General features: G+C 42.5%; 1 protein-coding gene across 3 annotated transcripts; it reads left to right on the top strand.

Annotated features, from left to right (window-relative positions):
• The first annotated feature begins 1,922 nt into the window (after positions 1-1,922).
• RNASE1 (ribonuclease A family member 1, pancreatic) lies at positions 1,923-11,549 on the top strand. 3 transcript variants are annotated; one of them, XM_037835522.1, is made up of 2 exons: positions 1,923-1,976; positions 10,832-11,549. In XM_037835522.1, exon 2 carries the CDS (start codon positions 10,857-10,859, stop codon positions 11,325-11,327), a length of 471 nt encoding a protein of 156 aa, XP_037691450.1. In that variant the 5' UTR covers positions 1,923-1,976; positions 10,832-10,856; the 3' UTR covers positions 11,328-11,549. The 3 variants fall into 3 exon arrangements, with proteins under 3 accessions (XP_037691450.1, XP_037691448.1, XP_037691449.1); XM_037835520.1 differs by lacking the exon at positions 1,923-1,976 and adding an exon at positions 3,289-3,391; XM_037835521.1 differs by lacking the exon at positions 1,923-1,976 and adding an exon at positions 10,071-10,086.
• The last annotated feature ends 5,749 nt before the right edge of the window (positions 11,550-17,298 follow it).

Genomic DNA, 17,298 nt, shown 5'->3' with positions numbered 1-17,298 from the left:
AGAACTGAGAACAATAATCCTATTCAAGGGGAAGGAACTCTGCCTGCATCAGATTGGAAGGCGGGAAGGCAATGGAGGACTCTTTGTTTCAAAACTAAGAGCGTGTCAGACCGTGGGCAGAAGGCTGGACTTGGTGACCCTATAAAAGACAGTGCTTAATCCCAGAGTAATTTGGGCAGATAATAAAAAATATATTTACAGCCTCCCCCTCCCCAGCCCTGAGGATCTGGGGGAAGGTGCGGATGTGTTGGACATCCTCACCTGGACTGGTGTTGATGTTGTCACAAACATCGGGACTGGCGGTTTGATGTGCTGAGCCCTCGAGCATTGGACTTGCCCTTAGGAAGCTCATTACCACAAAGGAGAGTCTAAACTTGCATGCAATGGTGCCTAAGAGTCTCCCCCTGAGTACCTCTTTGTTGCTCAGATGTGGCCCTCTCTCTCTCTAACTGAGCCATTTCGACAGGTGAACTCGCTGCCCTCCCCTCTACGTGGGACCCGACTCCCAGGGGTGTAAATCTCCCTGGCAACGCAGAATATGACTCCCGGGGATGAATGTGGACCGGGCATCGTGGGACTGAGAGTATCTTCTTGACCAAAAGGGGGATGCAAAATGAGACAAAATAGTTTCAGTGGCTGAGAGATTTCAAATGGAGTCGAGAGGTCACTCTGGTGGACATTCTTATGCACTATATAGATAACACCTCTTAGGTTTTAATGTATTGGAATAGCTAGAAGTAAATACCTGAAACTACCAAACTCCAACCCAGCAGTCTGGACTCCTGAAGACAATTATATAATAATGTAGATTACAAGGGGTGACTGTGTGATTGTGAAGACCTTGTGGATCACACCCCCTTTATCTAGTGTATGGATGAGTAGAAAAATGGGGATAAAAACTAAAGGACAAATGGGGTGGGATGAGGGGATGATTTGGGTGTTCTTTTTTCACTTTTATTTTTTATTCCTGTTCTGGTTCTTTCTGATGTAAGGAAAATGTTCAGAGATAGATTGTGGTGATGAACACATAACTATGTTATCATACTGTGGACAGTGGATTGTATACCATGGATGATTGTATGGTGTGTGAATGTATTTCAATAAAACTGAATTTAATAATAATAAAAAAAAGACAGTGCTTAAGTAGATGTAAGACCTGTCCCGTACACTGGATGAAGTTGGACTCTCTTTGCATTGATATGCCTGTGTAGCCTTCCTTATCCATGTGTTTTGTTCCTTGATAATATCTCCTACTTGTGGAAAAAAGCCCTGTTGTTCTTATTGTAACAGCCCTAATGGTTAACACAAGAAGGAAAGCAGGAGATGGAAGATGTGTGGCAGAGGATACATCTAAGCAAATGACTCCTCTCACACCTTTCTTCCTTGATGGAGCCAGCTTTTCAAAGAGAGGGAAGGATACTTCTTAAAGTAGTTATCCTTCTGGGAGCCTCTTCCTTCTAAAGAGACTCCCTTTCCTCCACTGTCCCCAGTGGAATCAACAAATGTGCCCAGGGACTGGAAAGCTGAGAGCCCTGACCTTCTCATCCCCTTGCTGCCTAACCTCTCCTCATTCCAGCTGCTCCAATGGAAATGTCCCCTATTGTGTCCCAGGATGGGTTCCCAGTTCCCCTAACTCCACTGATAACTCAGCAGCAAAGCCACTTCTGCCTTCTCCCACCAGGAAGAGTTGTGGGAGACCTCCAGGCACATCCAGAGCTGGAAGAAAAGGAGATAAATTTCATAATGAGAGATGTAGCCTTTGGGTGCACTTATGGGAGGCAGGTGCCTCCGCACCAGGCAGGACAGTATAATGAGAACACTGCCTTGGACGGCAAGGACTGGATGCTGGTTTCTGCCTCTGCCACCAAGGTGCTGTCTGACCTTGCCCTGGTCCTCAGTCTCCTCATGTGTATGATGGGAGGACTGGAAGAAGGTCCCTTTCATTGTCTGTGGTCCTCTGTTCCATGAGTTCAAAGGTAAATGTCTACATCTTTTACATATTGAAGTTCAAAGTCTTTTGAATGGCATTGAAGATACTTCTACTCTGGCTTAAATTTTATTTTTTTCTGTCATGCCCCACCTCCTCCCAGCCACATGGAGAAACGTGTGTTTCCAAACACACAGTGGTCTGCCATACCTCTACTTCTCCTTATGTCCTTTATTCTGTCTGAGATGCCCTTCCCTCACCTCAAATGGAAAACCCTTACTTATCTTTAAAAGTTTTCCCTAATGTAATCATTTCACTGAAACTTTCCCTGATTGCCTCCACTCCATCCCTTCCTTTCCTCTTATTCCTTCCTAATAAATCTGTCCTAGCCTCTACTGTAGCACTTGGTGTCTGGTTTATATTATAATTGTATGGATTGCTCCTGGTAAGCACAATTCTCAGCATTTAGAGGGTCTTCCACAGTGTCATTGATTTAATCAGGTCTGCTTCTCAAAAGAAAGACCAAGTCAAGGCTATGACTATGGTAAAGGCTGCAGATTCCTGGCTCCCAGCTCCCTCAGTGCTCTGTCTTCCTTTCTTGCCAGCTGTTTTCATTCACATAGAAGTGGTCAATAATTAACACAGCAGTGATTAGCTATCAGAGGAGCTGGGGCAAGTGGGCAGTCCCTTAGGGAAGGATGGGAGGCACTGGTGCCTGCTCTAGAAGTGAACAATGGGGAGACAGGGAAAGTTGTCCTAAAATGGATGAAACTGATACATATCAAGTACAGGGTTCTCTGCCCATTGTGCATAGCAGCCAATCTATGACAGTGGGGTTTCAACAGGAAGAAAGAGTTTATTGCTATGTGAAGCAAGGAGAATAGATGGCCTCTCGGTTTAAAATCTGTCTCCCCAGTCTAAGGAGCTTAAGGTTTTTATGGATTCAAACAAGGGGACATAGAGTTGTTACCACTACAATACCATGTATAAACAACTATAGTACCACGTAAACGGGGGGAACTAAGCTAGAACTAAGCAAAAATAACCATTTCAATAGCAAGTATAAAAACTGAACCCAGGCTAAAGCATAATGAAGTATTCTTCTAATCAGGAACCACAGGTCTCTATCTTTCTGTAGACACCCTGGGCAAGATCTGACTCCATTTAACAAGACCCAGGTCTGGGGCTTAGGGTGGGAAAGGGCATATTGAAAATGTCTGTTCTCTGTCCTTGGGGCTGAGGAAGGCTGGGATGGTGCCAGGATCCTTGGATGGACTTGCCAGAGGAGGCGGAGGCTGGAGACTAGGGCCAATCCCTGTGTTCTGGAGCCCAGACTATTGACTACATCTGGAGAGCTCACCAGGCAGGTCAGGGCCATGCTCTGAGAAAGTGGAACCTGGACTTCTTGGCCTCACACAAGACCCAGATGTCAGATCCACTTTCTTTCCCACTTTTTGCTGTCAGGTGCGTGGGGTGGGGGGGAGGATTAGTGGAGAGATGGGAAGCCCTACAAAGCAGCAGTATTCTAAAGGAATGATAAATTGCACTGCCCAGAAAGCTTTTTGCCTTTTTGCAGTTGACCTATCATGTGAGGTGAAATGCTGCTGGGTGCGTAGGAGGCTGAAAAGGGAGAATTTTGTACAAACTAGGGATGGGCTTAATTTGAGAACTATAACTGCACAGCCTTGATAACCAGAAAAAAAAACAGTTCTCTGCCTGATGCACATAACAGCCAATCCATGACACCAGGGTTTCAAAGAAAGATAGAGATTAATGCTACATGTGAACCCCAAAAATCTGTCTCCTTGAGCCTAAAGAGTTCAGGGTGTTTATGGATTCAAACAAGGGGGGTTACAGTTGTTACCATTCCAATAGTAAGTATACACAAGGCTGAGAACAGGCTATAATAACCATTACAATAGGAAGTATAAATAAGGAGGAGACTAGCTGAGCTTCAGTAATTTCAGGTATTGAATTCTGCCTATTCTACAATATAGAAAGAAAAATATCTATATAATGATTCAGAAATCATAATCATTTGTTAATTCTGAATTTTGGTTACAGTTCCTCCATTTTATTTTTGTCCATTCCTCAATCTTGAGGGATATCTGGGCAACAACCATTCTAACTTCTTCATGCTAAAAAGTGTGTCATCATTATGGGGTAGAAACTGGTTGTTGTTCTTGGAGAGATTGCTACCTCTGGGTTTCAGAGCTTAACTGGCATAGGAAAAACCCAGAGGCTTTAAGTCTCCGAAAGAATAAACTTACTAAGTGCATTGAGTAAATAACTTTTTTAGAGACTTTAGATAAAACCTATGGTGTTCCTTAAGGTTTTCACGAACAGTGTTGCTTCAGGCTTGGCATACTGTGGCATTTTGAAATATCTGGCTGAAACTTGCATAACAATAGCTCCCAGAATTACCTCTTAACTCTATCTGAAATCTCTTAACCACTGAAACTTTACTTTGCTTTATTGCTTTTTCCCTTTTTGGCCAACCAATCCCATGAGGCCAGGGCAGGGCTCATCCCAGGGAGTCATGTCCCACATTGCCAGGGTGACATACACCCCTGGAAATTATATTCCATGTAAGGGAGAAGGTAGTGAGTTTATCTGCAGAGTTTAGCTTAGAGAGACCACATCTGAGCAACAAAAGAAGTTCTCTGGGGGTGACTCTTAGGAATTAATTATAAGTAGACTTAGCTTTGCCATTACAAAAATAAGTTTTATAAGAGGAAGCCTCAAGATCAAGGGTTTGGCTTATTAAACTGGGAGACCCTGTTGCTTAAAAGAACAGCACAAATTCCTTGGATGGGGAAGTTTAATAGTTCCATGCCTTCTTTCCTCAGTTCTTCAAGGGACCTTGCAAATACTTTTTCATTTTATGCCCAAAAAGACTCTGAAATGTGTCAGTGTATTAAATCAACTTGTATAGAATACTAAGATATCATTCCCTATTCTATGTACTATGCCACATAAAGCTGAACTAGGTTATTTAAATTAATTGGCCAGAAAGGTTAAATTATATAGTGTGCATGTCACAGAAAATTAAAATTTTGGGCAGAACAAATATCTCTTCCTTTGGTCTCACACAGAAGTTAAGGTCTTAAAATATAGACAATACCATCTTTTACCCTGTATTCTGATTTCCCTTAGTCTTAACCAGATCAGCTTCATTCTTTTCTGTAAAAGACCTCTTTTTCAGCAGTTGCTGTATGGAGTAATGCTGACTATCAGAGATGGAGAACTCTAACTCGGAGACTCAGGTGTCACACAGATACCCAAAGTTCCAGGGAATTACCAGGTTATAAACAAAGAGCAAAGAATCTCAGAATTTAGAAATAACAGTTAAAACTTAGGAATAAATGTGACTGCTCTAAGAGTTTACAATATAGGTCCTCATTTTCTTATAAGCATTTTCTAAATGAAGCTATCTTTAGAAATACAAACATTTGACAGTTGATTTATATTGGAGTAATAAACCAGAAACCATAGCAGAAGTTTTTTCCTGTATCATCTTTACACATTTACCAGGGTTATATTAATTAAAAAATAGAACATAAATTATATACTTTCCTTTTTTCTCTTTTAATGTCCCTTTTTGTTGAAGATGAAGTTCTCGCTTATAGCTGAATTTTAGAGATGCATTAGAGCAAAGTAGTGTAACTGACAGGTAAATTTCATTGTTTCCATGATCTGCAACCTTCTTTTAAGAATAACTAAAACTATAACTAACAACATCATGCAGATCAGTATCAGGATATAACATGGACAGTGAGAACACTGTCAAGTCATTAGGAATTTTATACAACCTCTAAATATATGAATAATATTTCACCCATACAAATTTAACTAACAGAAGGATAGAAAATCCCTTTTAGTTATTGTAATATCTCTGAAAAAGTTCCTAAGTAATATCACTTTTACAAGGTAAAACAACAAATCCTTTGCAACAGTTTGAAATAAAAGACATCCTTTAGGGTTCAATTTTAGGAGGGCAAAATATCAAAAGTTTTCAGGTTTGAACAATATGCTAAACAGGAAACTGGGTTATTGTGAGACAATATTGGTTCCTTATTTAACCAAAGTGACAACAAAAAGTCTTCTAAAAATAAAGGATGATAAGTTCAAAATGAACATCAACAAAGATATTATTCTGATTTGACATACAATCTTTGTATTCTAGACAGAATGCTAAGGTAGTTAAGAAAAACTTTTTATAATCTTTCATTAAGAGCAGACCAATAATCTGCATTATTTTAACATGGAGTAAACTAAACTTCTGTTTTGACATGAAAAGCTCTTATAAAATATTATAAACAAGTCTATCAAATTTTTGGTCATCATTGACTATGACAAACAGAATTCACTTTCACAACCCTTCTAGAACTTTCCATTTCCATTCAGGTCTCACACATGAAAACCAGCCATTTACAAAACTACACACCCTTAGGCAAGCTTACCAAATTTTAGTCAGCACTGACTATGACAAACAAAATTCACTTCCATGAACATCGATGACTTTCCATATTCACCCAGGCTTTGTTCTACACATTCTTGAGTACAAAACTATACCCTTAAAAGCACATCCTGTATACTTTACATACCCACATACCTTAAGTTACCAAAAACATCTTACAAAGCACAATTATTTTTAAAAGTTTGTCAAGTTTGTTCTAGTTCTTTGTCAGTTAAATTATTAATTTAATTTCATTAAACACAAACTTACATTTTTCACCATCATAAAGATCTAATAGATATAATGCTCCTTTTTCTATTAGAGGTAAAAAAAAAAAAAGTATGCTTTCACAGTATCCTAAAATTATGAGCAACCTCAAAAGCATCAAACTCTGGAAAATAGACAATTGTTTAGTTTGTCCCATTAATCCAGGAAAACTTTTCCATAGCTCTCAAGGACATTTTCTCTCACTTATTGAACTTTGGCAATTAGATCTTATTCAATTACCCCTATCCCAAGGCTATTTATATTTTAATAATGATTTGTTTACTGCAGTTAACATTGCACAAGTACCATTGAAAAAAATAATTTTAAATTGGGGAATTCTCTCAGAAAAAAAGGGGTCTATTCTACATTTCCTCTGTGTCCACCATTTCTGATATCCAGGCCCAGTAGGTAGACTTCTAAACCAAGCCTGATTTTAAAAGTTTTAAATGAGGGTGGGAGAATTTAGGACCCCTAAGGAGGCCTTAGTGTTGACAAGAGTTCCTATGTCCTTTTTTTTTTGAAACATAGAAATATAAAACTCACTAATTTGAACCCTACTTTTTCATCCTTTTCTGGTATGCTTGAATATTATAAATCCTCTCAGGCCTCCCTGTTTTTCTACTACTCTAAGCACTAACCAGAGAGGTAAAAGTTTTGCTGGTGGAACTGCTGCTGGTTTTAAAGAGCAGCCCTGGCCAAACTGAGTACCCTGTCTGGTATGACACAGGCAGACCATTTCTATCTCAGGGTCTTGTACTTCTGGTAAAGAGGGACACAGAGGAGGAGAGGAAGAGGTAGGGAAGCTTTCTCCTTTTCTGATCTATTTGCCTCCTTGGTTACAGGGTACAGGTGGAGCAGATGAAGGAGTTAATAAAAGTTCTAGTGGATCCTCCAAATTTGAATCAGAAAAAAATCATTTTTCCTGTTCTTCATTAATCTTTACAGGTAAAATTTTACATTTTCTCATCAACACTGATTGCTGGGAGAGACAAATAAAGGATTGGACGTACATCACCTCATCCAACATCTGCTCTTTTGCAGAACAGCTCTAACTTTAATACAGTGTTCTTTTCCATAGAGCCATTCTCAGGCCATCTCTCTCCTGATTCTACATCATACCGAGGCCAGACTGTGTTACAGAAATAAACTACTCCTTGCTTTTTCATAGGCTTATAACTAAAATCTTTCCAACTTTTCAAAATACTGCCCAAAGGGCTACATTTAGGAATGCTGCCAGAATTAGAATTTCCCATTCTAAAGAATTTCAGTAATCAGTAACCAACCAGGAACACTTGAACAATACAAATGCAATAACAAACCAATTAACAATTCACACAAATACTTAACGCTTATGAATATATTTAAGTAACAAACCAATTGATAACAAAACCAACACACTAATTAACAATTAAACATGCCTTAAACACTTACTATACCTAAGTAACACAACAATTAACAGTTAAACAGGCATAAAACACCAACTTAATTTCATTAAATATGAATTACTTCTTTCCCAGGAGCACACTAAACATACTCAGGGCTTCGAATCCCGTACAGAATGATACTCTGAAAACAGAAAGGTGTAGCGTTCAGAGCAAGGGGGACCATTCTGGAAGCAGGACCCAGGCCAGGAATTCAAACCACCATACTAACTTCCCAATCCACTTTTACCTTGATGACCCACTCACCCAGTCAGATGTCCAGACTTGGAACAAGAAACCGTTTTTCTCTTTGAAGCTTTTTTAATGCACTGAGGGTCTGGAGAGACAGCAGAACAGAGAAAAACCTGGTTGCTGAGCCTCCAGACTGGAAGGAATCTAGTGGCCACATGTTGCAACCCAAGAGGGCCATGCCAGTCCAGAGGCCAAAGAAGACAACGAGCATTTTCTGATACATGAACTTGTATTCAGGGCTTATTTATAGGGTGAGCAGTGGTGGAGAGATCATGACAACTCCCTCAGGCCAGGCAGGCATCACATTTGCAGGGAAGATGACCAAGCAATTAAAAAAGGGCAGAAAGCCTTTTATAAGGGTTTAAGACAAAGGTCCTCCTAAGGGTGGGGGGAACATAGATGCAGGAACAGGTTACTTTGACCTGGGGGGTAGGGCAGGATGGATTAGAATAGCACTTGAACAATTACATTTAGCTCTTTTTGTGAGACTAAGAGCTTCTCACTTCCTGCCTGCTTGCATAAAGTTACATTTTAAGGTCATTTCACCCTTTTTCTCTTTACTGGCTTAGAAAGACAATAAAGTTAAACATTTAGCTGTCTAGGTCATGCAGACTGCTGTGCACCAAAAGATCTGCAGGCCTGTTTTGCTCAGGCCATGGGTTGTTACACTACAAGAGGCTCAGTTACCTGTTTACCTGTCCTGCTGGGGCTCCAGAACTTTGGGCAGTTGGACCCCTGAGGAATCTTTGTCCTTTCTTGGGTTGCCAAATTGATACCGGACAAAAGCAGTGTGTTGTCTGCCCAATGTGTGTAACAGCCAATCCATGACACTAGGATTTCAAAGAGAGAGAGAGTTTAATGCTATGTGTGAAGCAGGAGAGCAGATGGCCTATTAGCCCCCAAATCCGTCTCCCTGAGTCTAAGAAGTTCCGGTTTTTATGGGGGTTTGGGGTTGTTACCATTAAAATAGTAAGTATACACAAGCTGTGACCAGGCTATAATACTGCCCAGGGCTGCAACGAAGCTAAAATAACCATTACAACAGTAAGTATACACAAGGCTGATACCATGCTAGATCCACCGTAACAGTAGAAAGTATAAACAAGGGTGAGACTAGTTGTTTCAGTAATTTCAGGTATTAACTTCTGCCTTTTCTGCAATATAGAAAGAAAAACATCTATATAATGATCTGTTAATTCTCAGTTTCTCAGTTACAGCTTTTGACAGGTTTGAGTCGCTGCACTGTTTCCTGAGAGATAGTGTCATTGGATCATAAAATCTCCTAAATTAGTGCAATCTAAATTGACCTTTGTCTCCATGAAGTTACCTCAGATAGTCCAGGGCCTCTGCCCTAAAGAGGAATCAGGGCCCCTTTTTTAGCCGCTAAGTGTTATTTGGCTAAAATAATCCCCAAAGAGTTAATGAGTGCTTTGCTGCAGTACCTGAGCTGTGAGCCCTGGCAGCCAGTGCCTTTCTCTGCTCTTCCTTGTGAACCAGCAAACAGATGAGGTTCACTTGCCTCCCACACAGGCAAAGACTCACTCTTTCCTTAAAAGCCTGGAGAAAAGGGTGGCCTGGTGATCCCCACCCCCAGCCCTTCTTCACCTAGTCCTTGTTTCTCTCTAAACTGAGTCCCAGATGCTCCTCCCACTTTTCTCTTCTTGAAAGCCAAACCCCTTTGCAATCTGTATAAAATCCACACCTCAAGACTGAGTGACTGTAGAAGCTGTCCTTTCTTCTACTTTCTCCAGAAGACCCAGGTAAACTGCCCAGGAGCTTGTCTCAGGAGCTGCTTTTGCTTGAGGGTTGGAGAGGAGGGAACCCAGGTGGATGCGACTAGCATAGAGAAAACTTGGACCAGGCAAACATCACCCAGGGATAGAAAATTTGGGAGTATCCAGGCTGCAGAGAATCCATGGAGCTGGAGAAGGGGGAGTCCCCGAGTTGGAGGTGGGTGGATGGGCGGGAGCATCTCTCTTTGGAATCCTGTGGAATTCCTTTATGATCTGGTGTCAGGCCCTGAGCTGAATTTCCCTTGTGCTGTGGAACAGCAAGGCAACATCAGTCTTGATCCTGGATGTAATGATGATACCTCCAGGGTACAATTTGGCTCATGGTTCAATTGAAAATGATCTTCTAATAAGCAGTTAAGAACTGGTACAACCATTCATTTTTCAGATGTATTTTAGGTCAAAGAAACTCAAGTATCCAAAGGCAGGACTGCTAGGATTTCAGGACATCCCTAATTTTTGTTTGTCCTGTGAAGTAGCATCAGATTTATGCAACTCACTTAGAGGGGAAGGAAGCCTCTCTCTAGCAAGTGGGAGTAAAATGTTCTTGGAGAGGGTCATATGTGAGTGTCTCATTACTTGGTTAATTTCTCAGGAAGAGGACTTGCATTTGGCTGACCTGAAAGGGAGACTGCAAGCTAGGGCAGGCAATGGTGAGATCTGGGGTTCTCTCTCTAAGACGATGCTTTTCCATCTCTCTCCCTTTCCTTTGTAGGCTCCTCGAGGTGAGCAAGACCACCATGGCTCTGGAGAAGTCCCTTGTCCTGTTCCCACTGCTAGCCCTGGTGCTGCTGGTGCTGGGAGTCATCCAGCCTTCCCTGAGCAAGGAGACTGCAGCCATGAAGTTCCAGCGGCAGCACATGGACTCAGGCAGCTCACTCAGCAGTGACTCCAGCTACTGTAACAAAATGATGAAGGTACGGAATATGACGCAGGAAAGTTGCAAACCAGTGAACACCTTTGTGCACGAGTCCCTGCAGGATGTCCAGGCTGTCTGCTTCCAGGAAAATGTCACCTGCAAGAACGGGCAGCAAAATTGCCACCAAAGCCGCTCCAATATGCACATCACAGACTGCCGCCAAACCAGCGGCTCCAAGTACCCCAACTGCTTGTACCAGACCAGCAACATGAATAGACACATCATCATAGCCTGTGAGGGAAACCCATATGTGCCTGTCCACTTTGATGCTTCTGTGGAGGATTCCACCTGAGGCCAGAACAGAGAAATGGCCTTACCACCCCATTATGCCGCATCTGCCTCTCCTCTCTTCCTTCTTGCCCTGAGAGAAATAATTCAAATTCGGGCTCTGCCCCAACACACACATGCTTCCCCATTCTGAATCTTGCCTCTTGGTGGATTTTGGGGTGAGGTATGGCTTGTGAGGTGGGCCCTATAAATTTACCTCTTCACAGCTTCTCTCAATAAAACACAGTTGCAACCATCCAGATTCCTGGAAATTTCCCTCTCCAGGTACTGTCTCTGTGATTGCGTTCCTGTGAGGGGTAGGAACTGTAAATTTGAGCCTTTGGACTCTCAGTTTTTAATGATCTGAGATAATGCCTTTTCTTGCAGATTCCTTGATTCCAAATAAAAAGCTAAGTAGGGGCTGTTTTAGGTAAAAGAGGGTGAAAATGGCAAGGACTCAGTCATACTGGGTGGACTGACTGTAAGACGCTGGCACAGAGGGAAGGGCAGCAGGACTCCAGGAAGACCCGGCTCGGCCTCGGGGTAGGGAGTATTCTATTACATGATCCTAAGTTTTCATCTTCCTGTTTTTTGAGTGAGCTGTAACTGAATTAGAAAAATGGGCTTTTGGCTCTCTCACTTAGAAACTCAGACTCCTAAATTAAGAGTGAGAAAGGACTTTAGAAATCATCAAATTGAGGCATAGCAAGTAGATTTTCAGTTGAGCCAACTCAGATTAATTGTAAGTGCCTGCCTAGAACACTGGAGAAAAAAATTCTAAATATTGATGTAATTGAGCAATAGCCTTTATGAAGGCACAAGAGGGGAAAGGGTGAATGTGCCATACATTTGCCAGCCCTGATCTAACACAATGCCTGTCTCTTACAGAGGAGCCACCTGGATTTCAGAAAGCTAAGAAGTGGCTTACTTTTGACCAGTGGCTAGTTAGCAGCCTAGCTGGGGCTACAGCTCAGGACTCCTGGCTCTCCAGTCATTGTGCTCTCTCCTACGAGAGTTTAACTCAAAAAGAAAATGCTTGTCTTCCTCCTTCACTAAGTGCTGTGGAGTCATGGCTCTCTGCCTGAGCTCACTCACACTTTCTCAGATGTTCCCAGCATACCTGAGCCGGTGACTCAGTTCAGTTCTTGGCTACCCTTGTAGCCAAGGAGAGGACTAGACTCAGGATTTCTGTCACCACTTAATCATTTCATTTGACCCCCTGTTCACACTTGCCTCTGGCTCTAGACAAGGTCACAGAACTAGAGAAAGGCCCTGCTTCCAGCCAGTTTGACCAGTTCTGTCATTGTCTTTCTACACCACATTTATGGATGTTGGGAAGTGACTGTGATTTTCTTATGTAAAGTGAATCTTTAATCCCGGAGGTTTCTGTTTAAGGAAAGAGGCCTGTGGGTGAGAGGGGACCCAGATGTCTGGTAGTGGCGATCTGTGGTGATGGGGATATCTTTGTTCCAACCCAGATTAGCCCAAGACCAAAGAACACACCTGGCATGGAGTTACCCATGAGTTTAATAAGGGACTCACAAAACAGGAGACGATTTTTCCCAATGGTGATGGGTCGGGAGAGTGAAGTCAGTGTTCTGCCATTCCACAGAGAGAGAGAGAGGAATGCCAAGGGGGTGCTTATAAACGTTGTGACAATATTGCTACTGACCACGTCTAATTTGCAAGGCACTTCTGGGTCCACCCCCCCACAAAGCCTGTGCTTGGGAGGGAGGAGCCTGTTGCCTGGTCATGTAAGCAGCTGCGTGTATCTCAGTAATGGAAGAGCGGGCGGGGCCCCTGGGCCCTGGTTTCTCAGTCTTTGTGTTTTGAATTAGTGGAGCTGGATTTTAAATTTGGGTCTGAGTGGGGGTCAGATGTGACACAATGGTAACCTGAGGCCATCAAGCATTAGAAAAGAGTTTGTTACGCACAGGTCTCAGAGAGAAAGGGGTTCCATGAGGGGTCAACGAGAAGCACAATCGTGTGTGTGGGGAGCACACAAGGAGAATGAGAGGGACAAGTGGGTTTGTGCCTTTATTGTAGCCCAGGGGTGGAGGTTAGTAGATTTCCCGTGGGAGTTGAGGATTGGTTAGTTTAAAGCAAACACATGTGAAAGGGGGGAGGGAATGAGGGTCTGAGAGTGGTGGGGTGATTAGATTATCATTTGGGACCGGCTGTGGGTTTGGGGTGAGGGGTGTGGGTGGTGTGGGTGGTGACCACAGAGGCGAGTTTGTGCTTTAGGGGAGTTTATGCCCCAGGGCTGGAAAGCTGCTTATTAACTAGGCCAAAGGTCAGTGTTGAGGCAAGTGGCTTAGGCTAAGTAAGATAGATGTTGTGGCGGCACCCCCAAAACTTTTGATATTTATGACACTGGTAATGGAGGTCTCACTCTTACCAGGAAGTGAGGATGGAAAAGAAAAACAGAAACTTCTACTTCCTAGGTGTATCTCCTTTAGTCAGATTTTTCTTGTGTTCATCGCACTCTTGTACCCAGACCCAAGCGTCTAATTTTCCCACCCACTAGTGCCATGGAACACGTTAGTGGAGCGCTCAAGAAAGTTTACTTGGACTTTTGCTGCATCTGTGCTTGCAGCCATTAACCAGCACTGGCTTCCGGCTTGCCAAACCTTCCCAGCTTTGGGACAGTGAGGACAAGGGGTCCAGGTGCAGACTGCACACAGCCAGGAAGCCTGTGGGCAGGAAAGTGCTCTGAATAGGAGGACACTGAGAGAGGAAAGAGTGAGCCCCGGCCTGGAGAGGTTAGGAGCAATCAGGGACAGAAACACCTCAGTTATCTGGGATTGAATGAGAGGGCTCTGTTCTGTAAAACAAATGTTGGAAGGCTATTGTTACCCTGCAGATAAAGGGTTTCTAGGAGAGTAACTACGGGCAGGTTAATTTAAAAATTGAGTAGCTTAAATGTTAAGATAGGTGTCTACTTGAGGGCAGATATGACCATTTCCAGTGATTCTCCTAAGAAGAATCATGTAAATTTTAAATAGATTCTTCAAACCAAGCGATCTTTAGGAATTATGCATTTTCAGTGGACAGGTAAGCATATCTCAGCATCAAAGCGCCTCCTTGGCCCTGGCCACTTTAAGTGGACTGACAAAATTATAGTGTCTCCTGCCTCTTCTGGATAGCTGATCCCCTCTCCTCTCCTGCAGTTCCAGCAGTCACTGTCCCCTAACCCAGCCCTACCCACATCAGAACAAATCAGTCCCTTAATTAACAGCAAATGATAGTCACATCAGATTCTTTTCTTTCCCTATAGTGCTTCCATCTGTGTCTGCACTTTGAACAGTCTCTCCAACCATAAAATGAAAGGCTGCTATTAATCCCCACTCTTGCCTCCTTTGATAGATTCCACCTCACAGAGCAGGTGGGAACACTAAGGAGCCCTGAATCCATATGCCCAAGGTCTGCACCCCGGGGAAGCAGACTGCAATACTGCTTTTGGAAACCCCTCATGTGTATGGTACAACCACGTTCTGTCCCACAGAGTTGGCACGAGTTCTGATTCCTGATGGAGGTCCCAGTTGGAAGGCACAGAAGGAAAGTGTACCTCTCTAAGACTAGCCAGTGTCCTGGAAGCATCTCAAAACCATTTCCTGGAAGCTACTTTCTAGGGAAACCCGTTGCATAGTATCTCTGCAAATCATTCAGTAAATCTAGAGGTACTTTTGTTTGTGTCTTGCAGTAAGTATAGGTAGGGAAGTTGTCTCCTTCCCACTCCCTTATTGTCTTCTTAATTAACAACAACAACAAAAAACCCCACCACACAACAACAAACAATACTTAAGACCCTAAATCTTCCTTCGCCTTCCTACTCTTCCCCACAGAGGTAGCTCTATCAGTGATATGCCTCTGAGCCCTAGGCCCACCAGTTGGATCTGTTCTCAGCCAGAAACTGAGTAAGTGAGGGAGCTTTAGGACAGACAATGAAGTAGGAAGAGGCAAAAGAAGAAGGAAGGAAGATGGGGAAGAATGGGTATGACATCAAGGAAGTAAGTATAGATGGAACTTGAAGGTAAAAAGGGATGAGAAAACAAGATCAGAAAGGATGACATAGTTGGGTGCATAGTTCCTTTGGTTCTGTGGCATTGAGGATATTGACTACTGGCCTGGAAGGATAAAAGTGATGATGTCACTGCTCAGGAGTAGGAGGAAATCTGTTTTCTTTTGTTTTTGTTTTTTTTTCTCACAGTAATTGTGACTCCTGCTCATCCAGAATTCCACTTTCTTTTCTTGTGCTTTGGGAATGGTGGGTCCACTCCATGGCAAGTCTTGGTATTTTACCTAAGCTAAATGGTGTGAAGTCCATTGTGGTTTTACAACCTCCATGTATCCTTGCAATTCCTTCAGGCATTCAAGACACTAAGAGATGTAAAATAATCAATTCTTTACTCAGTGCAATGTTTCTTTATATAACTTTTGTCTGTGAAATCCCCAATACCACCAATAGGCACCAAATGAACGCTTGTCATAGAGCATGTGCGGGATAACTCTATCTATTGTAGCTTCACTTTCAAAAAGTAGCCAAACACAATGCAGACTATGACTCCTGGGGATGAATCTGGACCCGGCATTGTGGGACTGAGAGTATCTTCTTGACCAAAAGGGGGATGCAAAATGAGACAAAATAGTTTCAGTGGCTGAGAGATTTCAAACGGAGTCGAGAGGTCACTCTGGTGGACATTCTTATGCGCTATATAGATAACACCTCTTAGGTTTTAGTGTATTGGAATAGCTAGAAGTAAATACCTGAAACTACCAAACTCCAACCCAGCAGTCTGGACTCCTGAAGACGATTATATAATAATGTAGATTACAAGGGGTGACAGTGTGATTGTGAAGACCTTGTGGATCACACCCCCTTTATCTAGTGTATGGATGAGTAGAAAAATGGGGATAAAAACTAAAGGAAAAATGGGGTGGGATGGGGGGGATGGTTTGGGTGTTTTTTTCACTTTTATTTTTTATTCTTGTTCTGATTCTTTCTGATGTAAGGAAAATGTTCGGAGATAGATTGTGGTGATGAACGCATAACTATGTGATCATACTGTGGACAGTGGATTGTATACCATGGATGATTGTATGGTGTGTGAATGTATTTCAATAAAACTGAATTAAAAAAAAAAAAAGTAGCCAAACAGCAGGTTCAGACACTTAAATCTATAGATATTTCACACCATTGCCTGGATCCTTGGGGGTTTTTTGAAACCACTCACTTACTGTCTTCTTAATTATCAAACCTCTAACCAATTATTCTCATTTTCTTGGATGGAATCTTCTCATTTGTTGAATCACTGCTCTTTATGCCACCCTTTCATCCTCTCAACCACTCATTGTCCCATCATACATCTTGGACTGGGGCTTTGGAGCTCAGTGTCAGTGAGGAAAGAAGGGAAATCTCCATCCTTTCTTCATCTCAGAAATGGGAACAAATTGAGGAGAACCACTTTTATTTTATGGTCTTCAAAGTAAAATTGTGGAAATCTCACATGAAAATGGAATGAAGGCATGGATCCAAGGTTCTTGGGTGTTATGGGTTGAATCATGTTCCCCCACCCCCAAAGACATGATCAAGTCCTAATCCCTGGTCCAATGGATGTGAGCCCATTTGTAAATAGGATCTTTAAAGATGTTATTAGTTAAGGTGAGGCCAAACTGAATCAGGGTGGGCCTTAATCCAATATGATTGGAGTCCTTATAAACAGAAGAGATTTGGACACAGTCAGGAGTAGGAGACAGAAGAAGACAGATGGCCAAGTGATGGAGGCAGAAATTGAGTTATGGATTGTCAGCAAGCCACTACCAGAAAGCTAAAGACTTCAGATAAAGCATGATCCTGCTGACACCTTGATTTTGGACTTCCAGCCTCCAAAACTGAGACAACAAATCTGTTCTTTGATCTAACTACTCTGCGGTTTGTTATAACAGCCTTGGAATACAGGAAGATGCTGGGCTCAGGAAATGGGGGTGGGGGAGTG

Source organism: Choloepus didactylus, chromosome 4 (assembly GCF_015220235.1).
Source record: "Choloepus didactylus isolate mChoDid1 chromosome 4, mChoDid1.pri, whole genome shotgun sequence".
Taxonomy (NCBI): domain Eukaryota; kingdom Metazoa; phylum Chordata; class Mammalia; order Pilosa; family Megalonychidae; genus Choloepus; species Choloepus didactylus.
The sequence above is the reverse complement of the archived record's forward strand: the minus strand, read 5'-3'. Positions and strand labels throughout refer to the sequence as shown.

Excerpts from the sequence above, each read along its gene's own strand:
- RNASE1 (XM_037835520.1), top strand. The coding sequence starts at position 3,354 with ATGTCAGATCCACTTTCTTTCCCACTTTTTGCTGTCAG. Across the intron at positions 3,392-10,831 it reads TTCCCACTTTTTGCTGTCAG|GCTCCTCGAGGTGAGCAAGA; the intron begins GTGCGTGGGGTG and ends TTTCCTTTGTAG.